The sequence below is a fragment of a genome, unplaced genomic scaffold (assembly GCF_019419815.1).
Source record: "Pyrus x bretschneideri cultivar Hongxiangsu unplaced genomic scaffold, Pyrus_bretschneideri_v1 Contig11, whole genome shotgun sequence".
Lineage (NCBI taxonomy): Eukaryota > Viridiplantae > Streptophyta > Magnoliopsida > Rosales > Rosaceae > Pyrus > Pyrus x bretschneideri.
Genome location: NW_025999402.1, coordinates 443,032 through 463,143, shown reverse-complemented (window position 1 = coordinate 463,143; position 20,112 = coordinate 443,032). Strand labels below are relative to the sequence as shown.

At 36.1% G+C, this 20,112-nt stretch overlaps 1 protein-coding gene across 1 annotated transcript; it reads right to left on the bottom strand.

Moving 5' to 3' along the window:
• Positions 1 to 775: 775 nt before the first annotated feature.
• Positions 776 to 4,585, bottom strand: LOC103965754 (soluble inorganic pyrophosphatase 4). Its single transcript, XM_009378829.3, has 8 exons — positions 4,408 to 4,585; positions 3,159 to 3,332; positions 3,027 to 3,055; positions 2,325 to 2,390; positions 2,137 to 2,244; positions 1,710 to 1,775; positions 1,438 to 1,640; positions 776 to 1,056 (listed from the first exon to the last, which is right to left on the bottom strand). The coding sequence occupies exons 2-8, from the start codon at positions 3,328 to 3,330 to the stop codon at positions 1,014 to 1,016; spliced, it is 687 nt and encodes a 228-aa protein (XP_009377104.2). The 5' UTR covers positions 3,331 to 3,332; positions 4,408 to 4,585; the 3' UTR covers positions 776 to 1,013.
• Between the last annotated feature and the right edge of the window lie 15,527 nt (positions 4,586 to 20,112).

The following is a 20,112-nucleotide window of genomic DNA, read 5'->3' as shown; positions in this document are numbered from 1 at the left end:
AGCACAAAATTCGAACCCTTGAAATTTGATCCAACGGTTAAAGTTATTATAACTTTTGATGGGATCCCTTGATTTTAGTTGTTCGATCAAATTTCAAGAGCCTGAATTTTGTGCTAAGTTGGCTCAGGTGGAAGGGATCCGGAGAGGATCCCTTTCCCGGTGGCTTGATACAAGTCATGGATGTGGACAAACTTGATTCCACGTCATATTACAAGTGGGTATTTCATTGCTAATATAATCAAAGTCTTTTGAGATAAAATCTCACACTAGAGTGAATTCATTCGGCATGAGACGCTCTAAGTTGACATCGAGTGGTTAAGTTAGGAACATTGCCACCACTAACATTACATCTAGTGGTATTCCTCACCAATCCGCCTCACTTGCAAATGCAAAGTTTCAAGTTCGACTACCGTAGTTACGACAACCATAGTTAGCAAGTTGGATACTAAATGGTATCACATGAAAGGGTCAATGTTTCTAGTTCGACTACCATAGTTAGCAAGTTGGATACTAAATGGTATCACAAGAAAGGGTCAATGTTGGGACTCAGTCTCAGCAAGTTAAGCTTTACTTTGAACCGATTATTTCCTCGAAATAATCAAATTTATTGGTAACAAATGAAACATTGAAATTAAGCAATTTACAAGGTGAATTGTTCACAAGAATTGCTCCGTTACATCGACACAAAGTAAATAAAACATGTTTCTCCAACAAAACAAAGAGGGCAGCCTCAAGTATCACACACCAAATGAAAAACAATAAAGGCACAAACCAATATATCAAGCCAGACTATTTTCCTTCTCCTTTTTCCTATCATTTTCGTCGATATCATTACTATATAAAAGGTTTAAGACACAATCCCATCTAGAGTCGGAGTATACGGCATACATTGTTAAACAATGTGTGCATTAACACCAAAATATTAGTTATTTTTTCATTACAGAGAAACGAATATATAACGTCCCCTATATAAGAGTAATGATAGCACCAAGTTTCATCACTTGCACGAACAACTACCGCCTGAGGCTCTCCACAATGTAGTCCGCATAAAGGTTCCTATCACGTTGAAACGAAGAGATTGAGAGATGTATAACTAAACAAGGCAAATCAACATTAGACCGAGGATGAGTTATGTTATGCATAAGCAGTCGCTTCAGTTATTTGATGTTTAAATGAACACTGGTTGATGTCAAAAGAGATTTAGACACAGGAATAAGGTTCAAATCAATGTTCTTTAGAAAACCAGAAATGACCAAAACTCTAATGATTCAAAACTTCCCCGACTTATTTTTCATTCCAAGGCATAACTTGTATCCCTATGCTAATTCCTAACATCTACGTCTTTGTATGACTTTCAATAGTTAATTTACAGACAGAGAGGTAATCATATAGTCTGGGCGTGCATGAGTGTGACAGTCAAAGAGCATTGACACTTACATGGAATGCTGGATTGCGTCAAAGGCAGTAGATGCAGGGAGAAAGTCGTCAACTGCAACTTCTTTGTTCTCATTTTTCTTGTAGTCCTCAAAGAAGCGCCGGATTTCAGCCAAACGGTGAGGTGGGAGCTCCTTGATGTCATTGTAGTGTCGGTACTCAGGATCATCAGCACAAACAGCAATGATCTTGTCATCTTTCTCACCCTAGATTAATAAAAAGTTAGAATTTTGTAACAAATTTAAGATGACAACCCTTTATGTCTTCATATATACCTGGTCAATCATAGGCATCAGGCCAATAGCTTTGGCACGAAGAAAGCATCCAGGAACAACTGGCTCCTGTGAGAATTTTCAGTGTCAAAATAGATCAGATTGAGGTTCCACTTACAAACATCAGCTTTAAAATAAACCAAATGGATTTGGAAGCTGTGTAAAGCTACTTACAAATGTAACGCAACATTTTCAAAAATACGATTCCTTACAAATATGGCAAATTAAGCCCAAATTTTTTATATGATTATTATTTAATGAGACATGCATATGATTGATTGTGTCATAGCGAATGATAGGACATGGGTGGTACATGCCCAACAGGCTGATGTCATATTCAGGTTAGCTTGCTATAAACCATGTTTCATTGCTTGATATTCACAAAATAAAGTTCCAAAATGGCTTGCAACAAAAACGAAGCATAAAATACCTGCATAATAATCAAGACATCCAAGGGGTCATTGTCCTCACAAAGAGTACGGGGGATGAAACCATAGTTATGGGGGTAGACAACAGATGAGTACAGTATGCGGTCAACCTGAACGTACAAACACCCTTCAGCAATCATACTTAAATGAATAAAGGTACCAGGAAGATTAGCTTGCCTTAGATATTTACCTTGATGAGTCCAGTTTTTTTGTCAAGCTCATATTTCACTTTGCTTCCTTTTGGAATTTCAATAACCTGGATTATTAGTCATGTTTCCACAAGAACTATGGTCAGGTAGGTTGACATACATATCGCAATACGTAATTAAACACTCTTTCTGAATAAGAGCTATAATTGTCGTGAACATTACAATTATAAATAAAAACTTAGTATTCAGAGAAAATTCTGTTAACAGTAATGTTACAGTGCAAACTATATTCAGGAGCACACTGTTAAATATGACATTTATATAAATGAATGCCACGAGATTCTGAAGTAGGTCGACTCGATTCACATTTAAGAAGACTTCATAAGTTACTTATTCCAATTGTATAGTTGCTTAGTGCAATATATAATGAATATTTATTCAAATTTCAAATTACGCACGGAAAATGAAAACTTTGAGCAAGCACAGAAGAAAGTTAACAACAATTTTCTGGAGCAGATTATTTAAATATGGGAATCACACACGAAGACTGTCTAGATTCTGGATAGTTGGTCAATTCTAAGATAACTTCTTTATGTGTAACTTTTTTCAACTGTGAAGTCATTCGGTGCAATATTTGTCGCTATAAGTTCAACCTAAGTACTGAGAGAATGCAAAATTTGAGCGAACACTGCAGAAGATAAATCATCAAAAAAATTAAAGTATCAATAATTCAATATACATACACAGTTGAAAATCTTAGGAGCTCCAGGTCCTGCATTGAAATCAAAATAAAAGTAAAGTGGTTAGACATAGGCTATAATAACAATTATAGAAAGCTAGCACGATGAACAATGGCTGCTGGAGATATTGCATACCGATTTCAAGGTCATGCCATGGGTGGGCAGCGATAGACCTCCTGGTCATGGATGAAAGTATCCTCTCATTTAGAGGTGGATGTGAGGAATGATCATGATGATAGGTGACATGGGGTTCAATAGCATTTTGTGGAGGCTTAACTTTTTGAACAGTCTCAATCGGTGGAGCCATATCTACAGGACATATACACCACATGAAGTCAGCAAAATCCAAATTACATTGACACTTAACGTATCAAACTTATGATGCTGAGGAGGACCCTCGAAAATGACAACACTTGAAAATCTAAAATAATTAAGACAAATCAAACTCTTTTCCTTCGAACTTCAATGTCGAGATCACATGAAACTAATGCCACATTTTACATTTTAAAGGTTTGAAGCTATCAGATCCAATCATCCAAATTACAACAGGCACTAAGTAAAAGAATTACTTTCTCACACCAAATCGAAAAAAGCCAAATACCTTCTCACACCAATTCGAAAGATACCAATAGCTCCAAAATTTTGTAAAAGCTGTTCTCTCTTCAGTTGGCTAAAATCTAAAAGTTCAAATCCAAAAATAGCCTCTTTTCTCTTCAGTTCCAGAGGCTAAAAAATCCAATTAATTAAATCCAAAAATAGCCTCGCAAAATATACTGTGAAAACGTTTTAAGAAACGCGTCAGCAAAGCGTTTATTTCAAAGTAAAATCCGAGCAAAAGAAACGGAAAGGAAATCTTTTTTACCTAAATCTAGATCTGCCAAACAGTAACTCTAACTTTACTCAAAAAATTAGGAAAAATAGCAAGTAATCCAGAAACCAGAGAACCTGAACAATTTCAGAGCGATAACAAAGAGCACTGCTAGCTATGAACAACTAGAAAGATTATGAACAACTTGAAAGCTTAATCTCAGAAATTAAGATAAATTCAGCACAATAATTAACTTTTAATGGCATTAACAGTAATTAAAGCAAAAGCAAACACGTACGAGCAGCAAGTAGCGAAAAGGAAAAATCAGATCCACAAACAGAACAAAAACGAGACAAAAATCAGCTTGAATGCACAGTAAAGTTGACCAAAACGACGGATTCGGCCTCGGAAAACCGAAAACAACAAAACCAGATCCACAAACACAACAAAAACGACGATAAAATCAGCTAAAACGCACAGTAAAGTTGACCAAAACGACGCCAAAACAGCGAGAAATGCAGCGTAAATTGAACGCAACGACGGTTACGGAGTCGGGAAAGCGAGGCGAGAACGTACCGGCGGAGGATCGGAGCTGCGAATCGGTCGGCGGATTGAAGCGGAAGCTTCAAGGGGAAGAGAGCGCAGATCTCAAAAATTGAAAGAGAGAAAGGAGGACGAGTGAATGGGGCGCTCAAGTAGAGGAGGAAAGGAATAAGCAGCTGTAAGTCTACGTGTTCCCGCTCTCTTTGTGCCTTCCCTTTTAAAGGGAAAAAATGAAAAATTTAAGTGAAAATTTAATTCCCAAGCTTTGGTGCTCGCGGAATCCGGATATTCCGGCCGACGGAAACTAACGTGTTTCCGGCTGGCATAGATCTGCTACGTGGCGGGCGGTGATTGGAAGAATATCGGGACCCACCGTCGGACAGAGACGGTGTTCCTAACGGTCGTGAGGTGCATTCTTTTTGGTTCGCTGCGATATCGTGAATCGGACGGTGAGTAGTCTCCCATTGAAACAAAACGTGTGTTGCTTTTCATGTGGGTTGGGATGGTGTAACTGACGGAGCAAGGCTATTTCTCGTGTGGCTTTTTGTGGCAACAAATTGTGTGTTGCCATGTCATCGGATGGACCATTCTAGTAGCAATGGAATGGTGGGAGGGGGGATATTCTAGGTATGATATTCACGTCTTCAAGTTCAATGGATAGAAGAATTATAAACATTCAAAGTATAAGTAGCATAAATGATTCTGATTATTTTTTCCAAACATGATGTTGAAAAGTGGCCTAAAAATAAACAGTTTTGATCATCAAATAATATTAAAATTTTGAAAAAAGAAACAAGATGATAGAAAGAGAAGGTCTAAGTAAGAAAATTGTTAACATCACTCATACAATATCGTTTAGATACGAAAAGACTTTTTAGCCAAAATGTTCTTTAAAATTGGCATAACTCATCATTTTAGCCCTTGAGATTTGAAATTGATAAAAATGGTGTCTGAGGTTGTCCACCATTAATTATTTTGGTCACTTAGCCAAAAGATCTCCATTAAATAAGAATAAAATGATAAAATATCTCTAGTTTTTGTCAAATCATTTTGGCCCATTATTTATTAAATTGAGGGTATTTTGATTCTTTTGGCCCTTATTTAACCAAATTTTTACTAAAATGATTGATGCATATTTTTATATACTAAATAGCATGACAAGTGATTGTAAAGTTGTAACCATGAGTGAAAATGTAGTTCAAATTCTCATTTGGCGAGAATTAAATCAAAAAATTTCAATTATAAGTAAAGAGAAATATCAATAGATCGTAATACTAACAACAATATTTCATATTAGTATGCAGTAAAACACCGAAAGTGATTTGTGAAAGAAGCGACGTCGAAGCAAGGAGAGCCGTCGAGGGAGCATCGTTTCCTAAATCTTAGGCATGTGGGTGGGGTGCGTAAGAGATGAGTGGGAATGCCTATCCATCCGAAGACTTTTGAATTTACAAATACCTACCAGTCTTCTTTCGGTAACTTTTCAGATATTTTTATTACGAAGTATTTTTGTTCATCGTCATTTAGTATGATGTATGATCATCATTCTATTTATCATCATTAGATGAATTTAAATTCAAGATTCATGTAGTGAATATGAACAAATCTTAAAATTCAAAACTCATCTAACGGTGATAGATAAGTTGGTGAGTATACGCCACACTAAATGGTAGTGATAAAAAATACTTTTTTTATTACCACTGTTTCGTGGAACAGTCAAAATTGCATTAAATATTGGGTCCAGGCAGCACACAAATGGTGGAGTTTAGGCGCAGGAGATTCGGACTTGACTTGCTGGCGAATGGTTCAAGAAGTTGATCTGAGGAAGATTAAACACGCAGACCGTGTCAATCTTGAGGACTTCTTCTGTTCTTCATGGCCAGCCATTACGTACGTTCCGACTTGTTCAATTTTTTTGGGTCGTCCGCGCCACGTCCTATTATTCGCTTTCGTTCGAGAATAACTTGTCTATAAATTTCATACACTATTATCGTCGTGTCTCCATTCTAACTGTTTTTATTTGGTTTTGTATTATCCATGCACAACTTAGTATTTATAACATAGAAACACTATGTTAACTTTTATTTGAAGTAAGCTTTCATGTTCTGAATCGAACTTATTTCCTCCAAAATACTGTTTAACTTCAACAAATGTCCGATCTCAAAAATCGACCTTTGCGCATTTTTATAACCTCATAATTTATTTTTTTCACTTATTTAAACTAGGTCAGTTCAAACTGACTACTTTGAACTTTAAAAGAGTTAGAATTACCTTAATGCCTCGTATCTAGCTAAGGAGTTTGCTTGTTAGGTAAACAGAACGCACAATATTTTGTAAGAAAACAATATAAACCATCTAATAGAGTTTTAGATGGTCACTTAATACTACGGTCTAGTGGTATTCCTCTTCATCATAAGTGAAAGGTCTTAGGTTCGATTCTCGCCAAAGACGAATTTGAATTACATTATTATTAGCCCATTGCGAGGCTAAGCACACCCCCTTCCCTAATTATTGATGAGTTTATATTTATATACAATACGTGATAGAACCTTAATACTCTCTTATTTATTTCTAATTAGACCATATGACAAGATCACATGCTTCGTGTCAAGATGACACTTTCATTGATGAAATTCCATGATACATATATAGCATTAGACTTACTTGAAAATGAAGTTACTAAACTTTTGCCATGTTGGTGACAATGATTTATATGGAACAATTTTACCGTCATAGTTGTTTCTCTACATGACAATACATTATTGGATCTGAACGAAACGAATATTGTGGATTCGTTTCATGTAAATTGTTTTTAGTATTGAGGAATATTTATGCAATTACAAACGGGTGGTGCTATACACACACACATCTCATTTTCGATCATTTGACCAAATAAATTTAAGAGAATCAAATGACAGAAATTAACAAGAAATATGTGAAAGGTAAAGGTGTGTTTGGATATCACCAACCTCACAAATTTGTTTAAAATATTCCTTGCAAAACTTAACTTGAACAGGCCCTGCTTTTGCGTATTATCGTCCTATGCAGCAATACACAAACAAAGGGATGGCAATTTGGGTAAGGAATCTTAACTTGCAAACTTCCACTTTGATTTTTCCTTATCTAGTAAAGAATCCATAGTTCGAAATTCCTACGCAATGCACTTTAAATGCTTTTAAATATGCTGAGCAATTTGATATCTTTTTTCTCCCTTCGTTTGGTAAATGAGCAAACTTGAAATTTGCTAGGATGTTTCTCATTTGGCGACTATATTGCACTAAGAATCTTGTTTTACAAATGTTACATCAATCGTAACACTAAGAATCTTGTTTTGCAGATGTTACATCAATTGCATTCATTCAAAAAGGAAGTGGCATAAAACGTAATTGTCACGTAATTTGAGACGTCTAAGAGAAGAATTCAAATTCTAATTCTAATTCTAATTTCAGTGGTCCAATAGTGCATGAGTACGAGTGAATCTAGAATGTTGCATCGTTTGACAGGGATGATTGACTTGGATTAATTTAATATATTGAAGTTATTTTGAAAGAAAAAATAGATTGTAACTTTCTTATTTTGTCAAAGTTAAAATTACGCATGAAGAAAAATTGTCTCTTCTAATCCTACCACTTTTTTAATGATTAGAAGGGATATTTTACCTAACTATCCTTCAACTTTGACAAAATAAGAAAGTTGACATTCGTTTCTTCCATCAAATGCCCTCAATATAATGAATGTTCATATTCAAGTTAATTTTCTCTAACAAACGAGGTTTTAATGTATTGACAACGTAGGTGCATCTAAACCGTGATGTATATTTTGATGCTCACTTGGATCAACGGTCATAAAAAGTGCTACTATGGCTACTCGCATGTAATATTTTTTCACTAGCTTTTAGGCTAAATTTGCTAATGATCGTCATCACAGGAGTTTAATTCTTAATCTTTTTATCGTAGGGGGTCATCATTAGTGTATCCTCGAACCACGGGGATGATTAATCCCGTACGGCCTAAAAATAAACTTCCAAGTGGAATTGCCATAAGATAAATTGGTTTTTTTAGTACAATGATATATTCAACACTAAGGGGGAGGGGGAGTTCGGCTAAGCCACACAATGTGCACCTAATTTGGTATTGAATTCACCATCTACAAGATTCGAACTTAAGATTTCTCACTTACAAGTGAATAGGAATATCATTAGACCGTAGTACTGAGCAGCAAGATAGATTGCTTTTAGATATTTAACATTAAGGTATTAACACGTGGCATCCCATCATTTTGAAAATGTAAGTATCAAGTTTTTATGATTGTTACTAGTACTACGGTCTAGTGATATTCCTCTTCACTTATAAGTGAAAGCCTTTAGATTCGATTATTGTCAAAGGAAAATTTTTTAACCTTATTATTGATAACCCATTTTGAAGATAATATTGTTTGTTAAATAAAAAAATCATTAATATTATGATCTACGGCTACTCTTTCTTTATTTGTAGGTGCATCGGACGTCCTAACCTCTTTTACAGTCTCTTAAAATGAGATTCGGGGTTGTCTTCTTTGCTCAACGTCCAAGTAAAAATAAGGCGCGTATGTGTTTAGTCTAGCCTAACAAAACTAACGCTGATTAGCTATGTAGTTAAGAACTGCAATCGCTTATGCTTGTATGCTCGATCGAAGACATGAGAGAATTCCTTGCTCAGCTAGGCACGATTAGATTACATTTTAATAGAAAATTGGTCGAATTCATTCACATAAATGACTAGTTTGATATTAATGTATGCTTGGCCCATGGTACTACGTCCAAATCGCTTTCCGTTCAAAATCATCACTTTCCAATATTCGTACATTTGAAGAATAGATATATATAGCTGGTCATTTTTTTTTTAGTACAACGATATATTTTACACTAAGAAGGAGGGAGAGTTTCGCTAAGCCACACATGGGCAACCTAATTTGGTATCGAATTTGCCATCCACAAGATTCGACCTAAGACCTCTAACTTACAAATAAAGAAGAATATCACCACACTGTAGTACTGAATAACAGCTGGCCAATTTATTAATATTGTTATTTAAATAAGAGATGGAAGGTCTGCAGAAGTCTTGCAATACAGCGCAAGCCTATCTGAGCTTGAATTTTGGGCTGTTCTTAAATTATTAGTTAGTTGGCATGTATTATATGTTTAATATTTGATTTAGATTTGAAATCTTCTACGAATGTGTAATGCGTGTTTCTGCTACTCTCTTAGTTGGTAGGAGGCATACATGGGAACTAGTTCTTTGGACAAAAAAAGAAAAAAAAAAGAAATACAACTTAAAATTGAAGTTTTGTTAAATAAACTAGGAAATAAGAGAGAATAGAAAAAGACGAGAGAAAATGGAGGAGAAATCAGAGAATTTTTCTGCAAAGTGCAAATAGTACAAAATAATATCTAGTATTCAAAATAAACTAGGGCTAGTTGATAGTACTAGCCTCAAGCGCATGCAAAAGATAATTTTTGAATCACGGTGTGCTACAAATCATATTATTGCTAGCTCATTGTGAGACTAAGCTCACCCCCCTCCTTAGTTTAGATAATATTGTTTGTTTAAAAAAAAAAAATCATTTGACAACTAATTAAATCACATTATTATCTGTGTGTGAAATACTTTTTTTATAACTGGTACTACGCCAAATCATGGCGTGCTACAAATCATATTTTTGCTAGCTCATTGTAAGACTAGGTCCCTAAGCACATGCAAAAGACATTTTTTGAATCACAGCATGCTACGAATCACATTATTGCTAGCTTATTGTGAGGCTAAACTCATCCCCCCTCCTCCTTAGTTTAGATAATATTGTTTGTTTAAAAAAATCATTTGACATCTAATTAAATCACATTATTATGCACGTAGAAATACTTTTTTTTATAACTGGTACTATGACTCTTAAGATGTTTTGAACGTGTTTAAAAATAGAAAAAATAATGATTAATAAACAACTTATTGAATCACATTATTGCTAACCAATTGTGAGATCTAATTAAAAAATAAATAAATAAACTGCAAAAAAAAAATTAATTATAAAAAACACTATTTATATGACGAAAATACCCTGCATTATTTGATGCATTATTTGGGCTACTTTTGAATTTTTTTGTTTGAGGGCATTTTTGGTGAAGCTCGTGACCCCAAATGGGGCTATTAGCTTTTTATACTAATAGATATTTCAAGAGTATGTTGCAACAATATAATTTTGGTTAGAATTAACAAAATTACTCAATGAGGCAATTTGTATCAAAATTATCTAGAACACAATGTATTGGTATCGAGTACATATTTTCAACTTTAGGCTCTTCATTTGAAATCTTTAATATAAACATTATCTAGAATACATAGTAGGGCCTTATTATGAGGCAATGCAAATACAATACTTACCAACAATGAATGAATATATGTTAGTAACGTAAATAGAGCTTTGAATCAAAACATAACGACATATATGTGCCAGCCAGATAACGAGTTACACAACTCGCTCTCACGAGTCACGACATGTGAGAGAGAACTTGAGCTCGACTCCTCTCTCACATGTCGCAAGCTCCACCTCCTGCCTCCTCCGAATCTCACTGATCTCACTTTAGCTCTCTTGATCCCTTTGCTTCCTCTCTATCTCCGATATTTTTGGTGGAATGGATTGCTGCTTTCCGTTAATGTGGTTGAATAGAATTCCCCCATATTTTATCAGATAGGCTGTCTTTGTATTTGCTTATTCGTTTTTCGTTTATCCTTAGTTAAACAGTACCATCTGAAAGTCAACTTAGGGAGATGGATGGTGTAAGAGATGAGATTGCAAATAGAATTTGGGCACCAACTCACTGATTGATGAGCATGAGCATATAGAGGATTCACATATTTCTTGAGATCCCTTTCGTTATTTCATTAAAAATTGTACCATGAGAATTTGATGTTTCTGAGAAACGAAATTCACTTTAGTGGGTGTTGAGTAGGCTTTTAAATAATTACTTTAAAAGAATGAAAAGTGAAAGTTACATAACAAGTTTTTACTTTTTACTTTTTTTTTTTAAATTAAAAACTAAAATTAGTTACTAAACAAGTTTTTAGTTTTCAAAAAAAAAAAAAAAAAAAAAGACTGCTGAAAGTAGTTACCTAACAAGTTTTCAGTTTTTTTATTTTTTATTTTATTTTTATTTGCAAGTGGCCCTTTATGTGTTGAACTCTTGCATGACGGCGTGAGTTCGAACGTTGTCTGTGGCTAATATAATATAATCTAACAAAATCTATCATTTGACAAAGAAAAAAAAATCAGCTTTTTTCTTTTTTTTTTGATAACTAAAAACCAAAAGTAGTTGCTAAAACAAGTTTACAGTTAAAAAAAAAAAAAAATGATTATCAAACAGACCCTAATAAAAAATTATGTTAATAACATGTTAAAAATAAACTTTGAAAAAAGAGAGAACAGAGAGAAAGTGAAGGAGAAATCAGCATATCTTTCCTTCTCGTCAAAATGCCTATTTATTGACTTATGGCATACACAAAAATATGCTAAAAATTATTAAGATATTACACATTAACCTCAATTGGACAAATGCATAATCAATAATATTTATAACAAGTTGATGATTATTATGGCAAGTCAATTATATTGTAAGGCTAAACCCACTTTCCCACCATTTCAGTGTAGATACTGTTATTTATTAAAAAAACAAAAAAAAACTTAAAATTGAGGTTGTTTTGTGAAGAGTATCTGGTCCAAAATCAAAGGGCCCGCCCACCTAATAAAATCATTTTTGTTAAAGGCCGATGCACTTCAGTGAAATAGAAGATGATGAACCCAATTACTTGAAAGGCCCAAACTATGAGCCTTTAAACCCTAAACTAAAGGCCCTCAAATTTGGATTAGGAAGCACGTTTGAACAAAATTTGGTGGGTATTCGATAGGAGTTTTAATAAAAATAGCTTTTTTAAAGGCCAATTTGTTAGTTATTTTTATATAAATGGAATTTTAATAAAAATAATTTTTTAAACTTTTTATTAACAACAAAATCATTTACTAACTTTATTTAATAAAGAAGACTTAAATTTTAATAAAAAAACTTAAATTTTATAATAAAAAAACAAAAGTTTAACACAATTAAAAAAAAAATAAAAAAAATAAAAAATTGACACGCGAAACCCGCATGTCACATCACACATACACACTTCCCTCACTCCCTCCCTCCCCTATTTTCACATATTTCCATTAAATTTCTCTCTCCTCTCATCTCACCTATCCACATCAACTTTTTTTTTTTCTTCTATCTCCTCTCTCATTTTACCTCTCTCCCTTCTCTCATATCACTCTACTCTCACAACCTCACTCCTAGGGGTGGGCGCGTTCGGTTTGGTGTGGTTTTAAGTAAAACCAAAACAGCACATTTTTTGCGGGTTGGTTCGGTGCGGTTTTAAGGCTAAAACCGAATTTGAAACCAAACCATTTTGTTCGGTTTGGTTTTAAACGGTTTTGGTACGGTTTCATTATTTGAAAAAGGTATTATGGTTACCTAGTTGTATCTCATTTCATTTTCCCTTGATATACACTTCAATTATCTTCTACGATAGAACTTTTCTTCTGTAGTTTACTTGAAATTTCTGCACAAACAAGAGTAACCATGTCTAGAAAATCTTTCACAATAACAAACAGCTAAAATGGTGTAGCTTCATTGTCTCTCGAAGCTCTTGCTTGGTAATGCTTGGTTGTTTTCCTCACAAGTTCTATAACCCTAGTTTGCTTTTCTGTCACCACCGTGAGCTCCGCCTCACATTCCTCCAAAAACCCCTTCATTTCTCTTGCAAACCCTCCTCTCTCGGCATTGCCACTCTCTACCAAAAGCTTCTTGATTTTGCTGACACGATTGTTTAGAGTAGAGCATATGTGGATGAAGCTGTCATACTCTATGGTTGCTGCTTTCTTCACATTGGATAGTTCAATGCTCAATCCTTCTAACTTTGACAACCCTTGGATTAAGTACTCTTTTCTTCGCTCTTCAGCGGTTAGATTATCCAAATTTAGTGTACTAGTTAGGCTTCTTTGACTAGTGTTTCTTCCACAGCTACGGTTTTGATTTATCACGAAACTTCTCCCCTTGGATGAAGCTAAATGTATGGACTCAATGAAATAATCAATTAGAATTTCACATTTAATAAATTTATGCGGTTTCGATTTCGGTTCGATTTTAGATGGTCGAAACCGAAACCAAACCGTTTTTCCTTCATTTGGTTCGGTTTCAAACCGAAACCGTTTTGAAACCGCAAAATCAAACCGTTCGGTGCGGTTTGATTTGGTTCGTGTTTAGATTTCGATTTTCGGGTTTAAGTGCCCACCCCGACTCACGCCATGAACAATACATTTTTTATTTTTTTATTGTTTGTTTATTTGACCATTGTTTCATAATTTTTTTTAAACAAACAAACTAATAATATTACAAGACCAAAACTGAAGAAAATTTTCATTTTTCAATTTTATAAACAATGCTTATTTTAATTTCAAAATAGTGATTTTATCTTTAGTTTGGACAAATTTTTAAGTTTGTGTTATGTGATACGTGTGGATGCAAATTTCTTCTTCCTTGATCTTGGACAAAATTGCACGTACAAAACAAATAACACGTTAGGTCACAGCCAAGAGCTTCACGTGCCCACGAAGATTGGGGAGGGGGGCTTTGGCCGAAGAACCTCCGATGCCAAACTTAGAATTTAGAGAGAAAAGTGTTTGAGAGTTTTGGAGAATTTTAGCAAGAGTGAAGACCTAGCTTTTTAGAGAAAAATAGGGTTCAATATATAGAGCATGGCCGGTCTCCTTTGGAGAAAAGGTGGCCAACCCTTTGGGGTATTTTTGGTGTGTAATGGGTGATAATTTGTGTAATGGGTGATTAATTGGTATAATGGGTGATTAATGGATTAATTAGGAAATAAATCCATTAATTAACCAATTAACCTAATTTTTATGGAATGTTTTGAAGGTTATGGAATGATTGCTTTGTAGAGAATATGGAATGAGGAATGATGAAATAATTTTGAAGTTGTTACCTTCTTTGGGCACTTTTGACTTTGTTGAGAGATGATTGCCCGCTGCTCGCGCGTAGGAATCCCAGTATGCCTCAAGGGTATTTTTGTCCTCCTTTATCCAAAAATCCATATGTCGCCTTGTGATTATTTTTGGCTCCACAAATGCCCCCACACCTGTTGGGCTGCTCGCAGGAAAGGGCAGCAGGTGTATAGATCTTCTTGCTTTAGGAAACTTAAGACTGCTTCCTATTTTGATGTAGATTCCCTCTTTAATAGGAAATTAGATCCTTCTAGGAAAGGGAAATAAATTTCTCTCAAAGCCTATTTAAGTCCACCTTAAATGGGTTATTAAATCAACTTTGAAAAGCAATTTATTCTACCCTACAAGAAAGAGAGCTTAGAGGATATTTGTTCCCTCTCATTTAGCAATCTTCTACATCTTACCTGTGCAAATGACCGTTTTTCGTTACTTTCTTCGTCTTCTCTGTGCCGCACCGATGTAAGAAAAATTTAATTTTTCTTATCTTCTTCTTGGATAGTGCTGTTGTGGGGCAGCTGTTAGGGTGGTGCGGCACGTCGGTTGGCAGGGGCCAGGAGTTGGCTCGGCATGGGCCAAGGATGTGGCGTGGCAGAGGCCATTGCTTGTACTGCTCAGCTTGATTGAAGTCAAGGATTGGCTCGACATGGGTTGAGGAAATGGCGTGGCATGAGTTACGGTTTGGGCTGCTTGTAGGAAATAAGGAAACTACTTGAGTTTGATTTCTCAGCTGCTATAGATGGAGCAGTCAAGGATGGAATTGCCAAAATCGGAGCTGCTGAAGATGAAGTGTTAGATAAGCGAATTGTTAAGTGCAAAAATGGCTGCTGCCCCTGACCATTTTGCTTCCTACTCGATCTTCAAGCATTTGATCCTTTGAGCCATGTGGCTTTCTCGCACTGGAGAGCTTACCCAGATGGATGTCGGGGAATTAGTTTACCTTCTCGCACTAGAGAGCAATTAGTTTACCCTCTCGCACTAGAGATCAATTAGTTTACCCTCTCGCACTAAAAACCAATTAGTTTTTCCTCTCGCACTTAAAAGCAGACCCATATGGGTGTCGGGGAATTAGTTTACCTTCTCACACTATAGAGCAATTAGTTTATCCTCTCGCACTGGAGAACAGACCTATATGGGTGTTGGGGAATTGGTTTACCCTCTCGCACTGGAGAGCTGAAATTGGTTTACCCTTTCGCACTAAAGAGCAATTAGTTTATCCTCTCGCACTGGAGAGCAAACCCATATGGGTGTTGGGGAATTAGTTTACCCTCTCGCACTGGAGAGCAATTAGTTTATCCTCTAGCACTGGAGAACAGACCTATGTGGGTGTCGGGGAATTGGTTTACCCTCTCGCACTGGAGAGCTGGAATTGGTTTACCCTTTCGCACTAGAGAGTAATTAGTTTATCCTTTTGCACTAGAGAGCAGACCCATATGGGTGTCGGGGAATTGGTTTACCTTATCGCCCTGGAGAACAATTAGTTTATCCTATCGCACTGGAGAGCAGACCCTTTTAGGTGTTGGGGAATTGGTTTACCCTCTCGCACTGGAGAGCAATTAGTTTATCCTCTCACACTGGATAGCATACCCTTTTGGGTGTCGGGGAATTGGTTTACCCTCTCGCACTGGAAAGCATAGAAATCATTGTCGTGAGAGCAGCTGAGGAAAGTTGGACTACTGGGACAACCGAAATAATCCTTAGCCTACCCCCGATTCTTGGTAGTTGGGCTTAGTGTGTCATTTTGCTACTTGTCTGCCCTTGGCGTGCCATTAGGCTGAGCTGCTACATTTGTCGAAACAGAAGTAGTCTTTATATCCAGCAATCTATATGAGGTAGTCCCGTCCGCTCGATCTTGTCATTGAAGGATAACTCGCTCATGTTAGTCATGTCTTATCAGAGCGCCTTGTCAATAGCTTCGTTGCGCGGGAAATTGCGTAATCGCTCGATCAGGAGCCTTTCTACTTCCTGAATTTGCCTTTGTTGGGAATGGCAGAGCTCTCGGCTGCCCTAATCTTGACCTGCTGGTCTAGGCTGCTCTTCTACGTGCTCGGCTCGTCTATGCCGCGGCAGCGGTGCATATGGTGGATTCTTAACAGGTGAGGGATTTTGCAGGCTGCTGATTAAATAATTGTTTCTCTCCGCCTGTCATGCTGCCTACCCCGATGTGATATAAAGGATGCTCATTGCGGGCCTAGCCACGAATGAACACTTTGCTTGGAAAACTGCTCATGTTGATTATCGGAGTGTGGCCCCAATCGTGAATGTATGCTAATTCATAGGCCTAGTCGAGAGTGCACGCTCCTTCACATGCTAATACGGGAGTATACGCTATCTCGGGGGCCCAATCAGGAATGTACTCTGCCCAAACGCTCGGTTCGTCGCAGGTCGAGTGTCTGTTTGTCGGGACGCTGCTGGAGAGGCTCTTTGTCTACCCTTGTCCTTCTTTGGGACACCTCGTTTGGAACATGTTGCATCTTCATGTGCTGCAAGAGCTGGTTCACCAAGGTCATCTATTGTGCTAGAACGCTCGTCAACTCTATGACTTGTCGAGACAAGTGTTGTTCGCCATTTGGATTGGAAGAGCTTGGAAGGAATGTTTCTCCTTGAGCAGTGGAAGTGTGGTAAACTCTGGGAGCGAGATTTGAGCTGGGAAATGTCAAATCCGCAGAAAAATATGGTGAAAATGCTCTCGGTTTGATCATTGGTCTGGAAATTTGGAGCCGAGACGATTGAACTAGTCTTGGACCGATTTGGGCTGCTTGGAAGGCCACGGGAGCAGACTGGGTTGCGGGAGCAGGTTGGGCCACGGGAGTGGGCTGCTTGGCGTATGGCACACGTGGGTGCGAGGCTAGGGCTCGGCTTGGCAACACGTTAGGCTCGCATTGGGCTTGGAGTGACATAGCTTGGGTCATGGCCTTGGTGCCATGAGCCTTGAATGGCACGGCTTAGGCTTGTTTTGGTGGCACGGCTCGGGCCGTGGTAGTGATGCCATGAACCTCGCCATCGATGGCCACCGTGCTGGTTCCCATGGTGGAACCTTGTGGTGGTAGTGCCGCTTCCCCTAGGATCACATTTAGTCTCGTGGATCTCCGTGGTCCAATTTCTTGAATATTGGAATTTTCACTCATGGAGTTTTCTAGATTTCTAGCCATTGTATTTCTCTTTTTCGTTTTATCAAAGAATCTTTGCAAATAAAAAATTCTAATAATAAGAACGTACGAAAAATACAAGTGGACTAGAAAATAGAGAAAAAAACCTTTTTATGCGATAGTCTTTTACGAGTGTGAATTTTAATTCTCAATGAAAGCACCAATTTGTGGATGCAAATTTCTTCCTCCTTGATCTTGGACAAAATTGCACCTATAAAACAAATAACACTTTAGGTCAAGGCTAAGAGCTTCATACGCCCACGAAGAATTTTGGGGGGGGGGGGATTTGGCCGAAGAACCTCCAATGTCAAAGTTAGAATTTAGAGAGAAAAGTGTTTGAGAGTTTTGAAGAGTGAAGACCTAGGTTTTTAGAGAAAAATGGGGTTCAATATATAGAGCATGGCCGGTCCCCTTTGGAGAAAGGTGGCCGGCCCTTTGGGGTATTTTTGGTGTGTAATGGGTGATAATTTGTGTAATGAGTGATTAATTGGTATAATCGGTGATTTAATTGGTGATTAATGGATTAATTAGGAAATAAATCCATTAATTAACCAATTAACCTAATTTTTATGGAATGTTTTGAAGGTTATGGAATGATTCCTTTGTACAGAATATGGAATGAGGAAGGATGAAATAATTTTGAATTTGTTACCTTCTTTGGGCACTTTTGACTTAGTTGAGGGATGATTGCCTGCTGCTCGCGTGTAGGAATCCTAGTATGCCTCAAGGGTATTTTTGTCCTCCTTTATCCAAAAATCCATGTGTCGTCTTGTGATTATTTTTGGCTCCACAATATGAACACTAGTTATTTTTATAATTGAACACTGATGGTGTACACGATCTAGAGTAAAAGATTACGATACGATATTAGGGAATTGAAAAAAAAAAAAAAAAAAGGAAAGAGATCTAAAAGATCTTTTTCCTAAAATTGTTGTTTGGCCCATTTATACCTCCCTCCAATGAATATTCTCTTTATAGTGTTTTGTTTATTCAATTCCAATATAAAGTATTAGGAGATATATTAAATATTAGGAGTCATAATCCTCCCAGTAAGAATTTTTACTGTATCTGTTTACGACGTGCGATTTTTATGGTATAGAGAATGATTCTCATTTCAGTCGATTTTATTCAATATTATTTCTAGAATTGCACACTGATTATATTTATAACTTAACACTAACTATTTCTAAAACTTCACCATGGAACTATTACTATTTCTTAAACTAAACACTGAATATTTCTATAACTGAACACTGATTATTTTTTTTAACTAATTACAAATAGTGTTACTATTTCTTAAACTGAACACTGACTACTTTTTAAATTGAACATTATTTCTTAAACTAAACACTGACTATTTCTTAAACTTAACGCTAGTACTATCACTATTTCTTAAACTGAACATTATTTCTTAAACTGAACACTATTTCTTAAACTAAACAATGGTTATATCTTAAACCAAACACTAGTAGTATCACTATTTTTTAAACTGAATATTATTTCTTAAACTAAACAATGACTATTGCTTAAACCGAACACCAGTACTATCACTATTTCTTAAATTGAACATAACTATTTCTTAAACTGAACACTAGTATTATCACTATTTCATAAACTAAACATTGACTATTTTTTAAATTGAACACTAGCACTATCACTAATTCGTAAACTAGTACTATCACTATTTCATAAATTAAACACTAACTATTTCTTAAACTGAACACTAGTATTACCACTATTTCTTAAACTGAACATTAATACTATCACTATTTCGTAAACTGAAAACTGACTATTTCTTAAATCAAACACTAGTACTACTACTATTTCATAAACTAAATACCAACTATTTTTTAAATTAAACACTAGTACTATCATTATTTCATTAACCATGGCAGAGAAAACAATGGACAATAGACGAAGCTCAACTGGAAAATGCAAACTAGAATTTAAGGTTTTGGGGGCCAAGAAATTAGTGGCCAATGGTATGAAAAATAAACTTGGAAAAAGCATGTCATCAATATTAACTAGACACAAATGATTAGTTGTGTTTTCTCATTAGTTAGTATACTGATTGATGGATGAATCGTGGCCAATAGATTTTTAAACTCATGAATCCACCATTGTAGAGGCTTGGTTTTTAAGCTAAAACTCCATAGATGGTGTCGGCAGTCTTGGTGTACACTACCAATCAATCAAAATTTACATGACAGATATTACCTATTTGTCTATTAAAAAAATTATAAAATTAAAGGTTGATACTTGACAGATTAATTGGACATCCCTAAAAAATTACTACTTTTCTTTTCCTTCTTTCTGTACGTAAACAGAAATCTCTCTCTCTCTCTCTCTCTCTCTCTCTCTTTCTCTCTCTCTCTCTCTCTCTCTCCCCCCCTCTGTAAAAGAAAAAAAGCCATTGAAGCTTCATTCTCTCTCATGTTTTCCTTCCCAATGAAATGTTTAAAAAATAATTTATTTCATCCATCCATTCCATCTTATCATTTATTGTACTACT

What these genes read in the sequence shown, in the direction of transcription:
- LOC103965754 (XM_009378829.3), bottom strand. Translation starts at nt 3,330, where the DNA reads ATGGCTCCACCGATTGAGACTGTTCAAAAAGTTAAGCCTCCACAAAAT. An exon ending in ATGGCATGACCTTGAAATCG is followed by an intron (nt 3,056 to 3,158) that starts GTATGCAATATC and finishes ATTTCAATGCAG; the next exon opens with GACCTGGAGCTCCTAAGATT. An exon ending in TGATGCCTATGATTGACCAG is followed by an intron (nt 1,641 to 1,709) that starts GTATATATGAAG and finishes TTATTAATCTAG; the next exon opens with GGTGAGAAAGATGACAAGAT.